General features: G+C 47.2%; 1 protein-coding gene across 1 annotated transcript; it reads left to right on the top strand.

Annotated features, from left to right (window-relative positions):
- Positions 1-967: 967 nt before the first annotated feature.
- Positions 968-4,100, top strand: RPS27 (ribosomal protein S27). Its single transcript, XM_083165847.1, has 4 exons — positions 968-1,123; positions 2,377-2,485; positions 2,562-2,672; positions 3,915-4,100. Exons 1-4 carry the CDS (start codon positions 1,118-1,120, stop codon positions 3,941-3,943), a joined length of 255 nt encoding a protein of 84 aa, XP_083021973.1. The 5' UTR covers positions 968-1,117; the 3' UTR covers positions 3,944-4,100.
- Positions 4,101-5,187: the final 1,087 nt, after the last annotated feature.

Below are 5,187 nucleotides of genomic sequence, written 5' to 3' on the forward strand. Positions count from 1 at the left end.
AGCCTAGCAAGCAGGTCTGTATCAGGCCTATAGGCAGCCAGATGTACTAAGCCTTGGCTGGGGAGTCGGGGTTAGGGATGGCCATCGACCACAGATGATTCAAAATTATCGATGGTTTACAAATACGGCTGATGTCAAATACTTTTGCCATTGATGGGGGAGAACCAGATGGTATCCCTCCTCTGATGGCACAGCTAACGATGATTTTCTGGGTTTTTTTCAAAGTGCAGGGGCACGAAACATAGCTCCGCCCTTGACACACGCAAAGCCCCACCCCTGTGTTTTGATCAGTCAAACAATGGATAACCATCAACAGGTAAAACTATTGCCTTCAATGACAATGGCAACAACGGACAGCCCTAGTAAAGGGTAGTTCCAAGCCCATTAAAAGTGATAAAGTGGAGAGAGAGAAAGTATCAGCCAATCAGCTGCTGCCATGTTACAGGCTGTGGGCCAGATTCTCTAAGCTTCAAAAGTGATAAAATGGAGAGTGATAAACAGCCAGCCAATCAGCTCCTACCTGTCATGTCACAGACTGTGTTTGAAAAATGATTGGCTGGCTGTTTATCACTCTCCATTTTATCACTTTTGAAGCTTAGAGAATCTGGCCCTGTGTATGAGAAATGTCAGGAGTTAATTGGCTGATACTTTATTTCTCTCCAGTCTGCACTCTATCACTTTTCAAGGCTTAGTACATCTGACCCTGAGACTATAGGGTGTTACACGTAGTGGGTAACTGGTGATACAAGGAATAATATATAATACCACACGTGACTGTGTATTGCACTGTACAGGACATGTCTGGGCAAGTCTCCTGTATGATAGACTCCCATCTGCAGGTGCCCAGGCCTGGAACTACCCCTAACCCCGGCTCACCAGCCTCAGTCCCGGGTATATAAAAACAGTGCTGACTTCCTTCATGTGACCCCAGGACCTCGACCCCAATCTCCTCCCCCATATGGGACAGATAAGGCACAGAAACGGCTATCTGCCCTTCCCAAAATGGCGTCCTAACCCCGTCGCTGCGTCACTTCCGGGCGATTTCAGCGCTTTCTCTTATATACAGCCGCCAGCTTCCGGTCTCCCTCCTTTTCTGCAGCGGCCGCGTTCCGTGAACATGCCTGTGAGTGCGGGGTAGGAGCCGGGGCGCTGGGGCAGCCGTTGGACGGGCGAGGGGGTCCCGGAATGAGCCATGGGGCACGGCCGAGGTCCTCTGCGGGGGAAGGCGCCTCACATAGCCGCTGGGGGGCGATGCTGCTGTTGCCGGGGGAGAGCCAGGGCACGGGCAAGATGGCGCAGCAACCAGCGAGGACTAGGCCCGGGCATCATAACTAGGGCCTAGTACCCGGGGGCTCCTGTCAGAGCTCGGTGCTGCCTGTGTTGTGATGCTGGGGCATGATGGTGTCCTATGTAAAGGGCCCCATGCCTACTATTATGGGCTCCCTGGGTATAATTCTTAGGCAGGATGGGGCCCTCTGTGTAACCAATAGCCTCCAGTGTGATCTATGGGGCCAGGAGCGACCCCTGTAGTATAATCTCTGGTGCACATTATGGGGGACCAAGGGTTATAATTCTGGGTTATGGCGCACCTCCTGTTGTATAATATATGGGGCACACTATGGGAGACGTTCGGATATAATTCTGGGTTCCGGAGTGACCCCTGTTGTATAATCTCTGGTTGCACAGTATTTGGAGACCACGGGTTTGATCTCTGGGGCCAGGTGCACCCTCTGTTGTATAATCTCTGGGGCACAGTATTGGGGACCACGGGTTTGATCTCTGGGGCCAGGTGCACCCTCTGTTGTATAATCTCTGGGGCACAGTATTGGGGACCACGGGTTTGATCTCTGGGGCCAGGTGCACCCTCTGTTGTATAATCTCTGGGGCACAGTATTGGGGACCACGGGATATGTTCTCTGGGGCCAGGTGCACCCTCTGTTGTATAATCTCTGGTTGCACAGTATTGGGGACCAAGGGTTTGATCTCTGGGGCCAGGTGCACCCTCTGTTGTATAATCTCTGGGGCACATTATGGGAAACAATGGGTTATAATTCTGGGTGCTGGGGTGACCCCTGGTTGCGGTAGTTTGTTTCCTGGAGCAACCTTTGTGGTATAATCTCTGGGGACCATGTTTTATAATTGTTGTTGTTGTTTTTGTTTTTTTTGGGGGGGGGGGGGGGAGATTTTCAGTTTAATCTCCATGGCAGGGTGGGAACATTTGTCTTTAATTGCACAGGCGGTAAGGGTCTCTGTGCTGGGTATAATCTGATGGCAGCCCATTGCCCGCCTGTTGGGTTAGCGTGACGGCCTCTGTTGGCATATAGGTACTGGTACAGCGCAGCCAGCACCAGTCTCACCGTGTCTCATCTCCTGCAGCTCGCTAAAGATCTCCTGCATCCCTCTCCTGAGGAGGAAAAGAGGAAGCACAAGAAGAAGCGCTTGGTTCAGAGCCCTAACTCTTACTTCATGGATGTGAAGTGCCCAGGTGAGTAGTGGCCACGGTCTCCTGCAGGCATGGTGTGTATACAGTGTTCAGCCACTAACTGTCTGTTTCCCTGCAGGTTGTTATAAGATCACCACGGTGTTCAGTCATGCTCAAACAGTGGTACTCTGCGTGGGTTGCTCTACAGTCCTCTGCCAGCCCACTGGTGGCAAGGCACGGCTTACAGAGGGTAAGTGTTTTATCCTTTCAGCTTTATAGATGTGTACATTGCTATATTATGTTTATTGGGCTTTATATATAGATAGTGCAGGGAAAGACCAGAACAACCAATGTTGTAGGACTTAAAGGTAATTAAAACACGATGAGTGCGCTGCAAGTGTGTGGCAAAGGTAATCTTGGCATTTGCCATGTCACACAGCAATGGACTCCTGCCTTTTGGTTATGATAACAAATTGGCAATATCTGGTATGAGCCAGTGGTAAATATTATGAATCCCAAATATAATGCCGTGATTACGATTGGTATCAGTGAAAAAAATTGTGTCCTATTCACAAGAAATTCTGCCCAAATGACAAATATCCTCATTTTATTCTAAAACAAGGTACATTTATTATGAAACAAACATAAACCTAAAGCAGTTAGGCGCGAGAAACACTGAATGTTACCACATATAGCACCTAAGTGTCCAACACAGGAAATAGTCATGGGTGTAGTCCGTATGGTCAACAATCTTTCCAAGTATCGTCTAGTGAGGACAGTCGTTATCGGTAACAATGACTGAGCATGTAGTGTTTAAGTGCTATACCTGGAACAGTGTTTCTTATGCTGTGTACACACGGTGACATTCCCTTGCTAGTCGACTTAAAACTCGGCTGCTATTCAATCTTGGCTAACTGTACTATTTACATACAATTCATACAATCTGCACTATATAGTCATTGCTGCCCTGTCTATCTGGGTTCCGATTGGTGCTGTCACGGGAGCGCACATCGGGATCGCAAGGTAAAAAACCTGTGCGATCTGCATGCGATCCTGACTATAGTCAAAATCTCATGCTGGGTTGTACCGTGTGTACACAGCATTACCCTTGTGTTTAGATTTTGTTCAGTAGGATAATTCATTTTGAAATGGACACAATTTATTTGAGATAGAAGTTCAGTGCTCATTAGACCACATATCTTAACTGTATTTAACAAAGGTTTTGATGGGTCCTTAGCCAGTATAGATCATGGTTCTGTTCCCAGACATCCCTCGGATATAATACAGATGGTCTTATTGGTCTTGACAATTGGTTTGTTTAGCAGGAAGTGGGTGGAACCACCAAGTGGGAGATAAATCTAACCTTTGGTTGTAATTTTGTGACATCCATCCTTAATAGCTCAGCTACTGCTTTTGGTGCCCTGTTAGTGGTAGGGGTTCTTCCTTCCATTGCAGAGTCTGTTCTCACCTGGCTTTCTCCCCTCCTGCCCAGGTTGCTCCTTCCGGCGGAAGCAGCACTAACCGCCCTTGTTCCTGAGATGTCTGGCGAGGTGTAAATTGTGCGCAGGAAGCTGACTGCACAATGAAAGGCGCAGTGCGGGGGGGCCGGTTCTGGTCATCGCTGGGGACACTGTAGCCTATTACCCCCTGTCTGTCAATAAACTTTGGATACAAATTATTTATTTTTTGTTCTGTACCTAATTATTCCAAGGGATTTGTGGAGTATGGAAACACCTGGGTTTCTTCCTAATGACAACTGAGGCAGGTGCGTGTCACCACCCTGTCTTACAGTGCCTCATTCTACAGATTAAAGCATTCAAACATCGTAACGTGTTGTGAGTGACTGGGGTACTTGTGGGTTTCATACAATGGTTGGTGGAACCAGCAGCGGTTATCACTGACTTCTGGGGGGGTCTTAATCTTTATAACCAGCTGTACAACACAGGAAGGGGCTTGTGTCTGTAACTCTTACAATATTTAAGCATACAGGTTGTAGCTGACATGGGCAGCTGTACCAACCAATCAGCCCCTCATATTTCATACAGACTGTTACATGGCAGCTAGGAACTGATTGGCTGACCCTTGATCCCTAAAGGTGTGTACACGCGTATATATTTATTTTCAATTACCCCTATTCCACCTCCTTTCTATTTGACCTTTGCTTTCACATTCGATCTGCACTTTTGCATCAATATCGAATTCGATATACATTCAAGGTACAGTGTACACATTCGATTTGCTGTATCAGTGCACAGTGTATTTTTCTTCTCGGTATAGAGAAACGGGAGCATGCATCAAATTGAATGCCGATCGAAAGCATCTTAAACCATGTGATCTGATTTTGCTTCTATAAGCCAAATTGAACTTCTGGGCAAATTTATCATAGTGATTCTCATTACCTCTATTTGCATATGATAATGGTGCTTCAGCCAATCAACTCTTGTAGGGAGCTGATCAGCTGGAGCATTACCGTTTGTCACACGTCATAAGAATGTCACTCTGCGCGCTAGGCAGCCGACATGTCAGTGTTTTAGGCTTAACTTCTAGGAACTTTTTTTTTTTAAATTGTGTAATGCCGCCCAAGTAATGCGAACATCGCACAGTGGCATAATGTGGTAGGTGGGGGCTGCTGTGTAAGGTGAATGGGGAGCACAATATACCAGGCAATCTGTGGGGGGATACTGGTTATTAATGTTTATATTCTGCAGTGGTATAATCCCATATTTCCTCTACCTCCCCCATGGCAGCCATTACAAATATATGCT

The sequence above is a fragment of the Crinia signifera genome, chromosome 12 (assembly GCF_055691185.1).
Source record: "Crinia signifera chromosome 12, ASM5569118v1, whole genome shotgun sequence".
Lineage (NCBI taxonomy): Eukaryota > Metazoa > Chordata > Amphibia > Anura > Myobatrachidae > Crinia > Crinia signifera.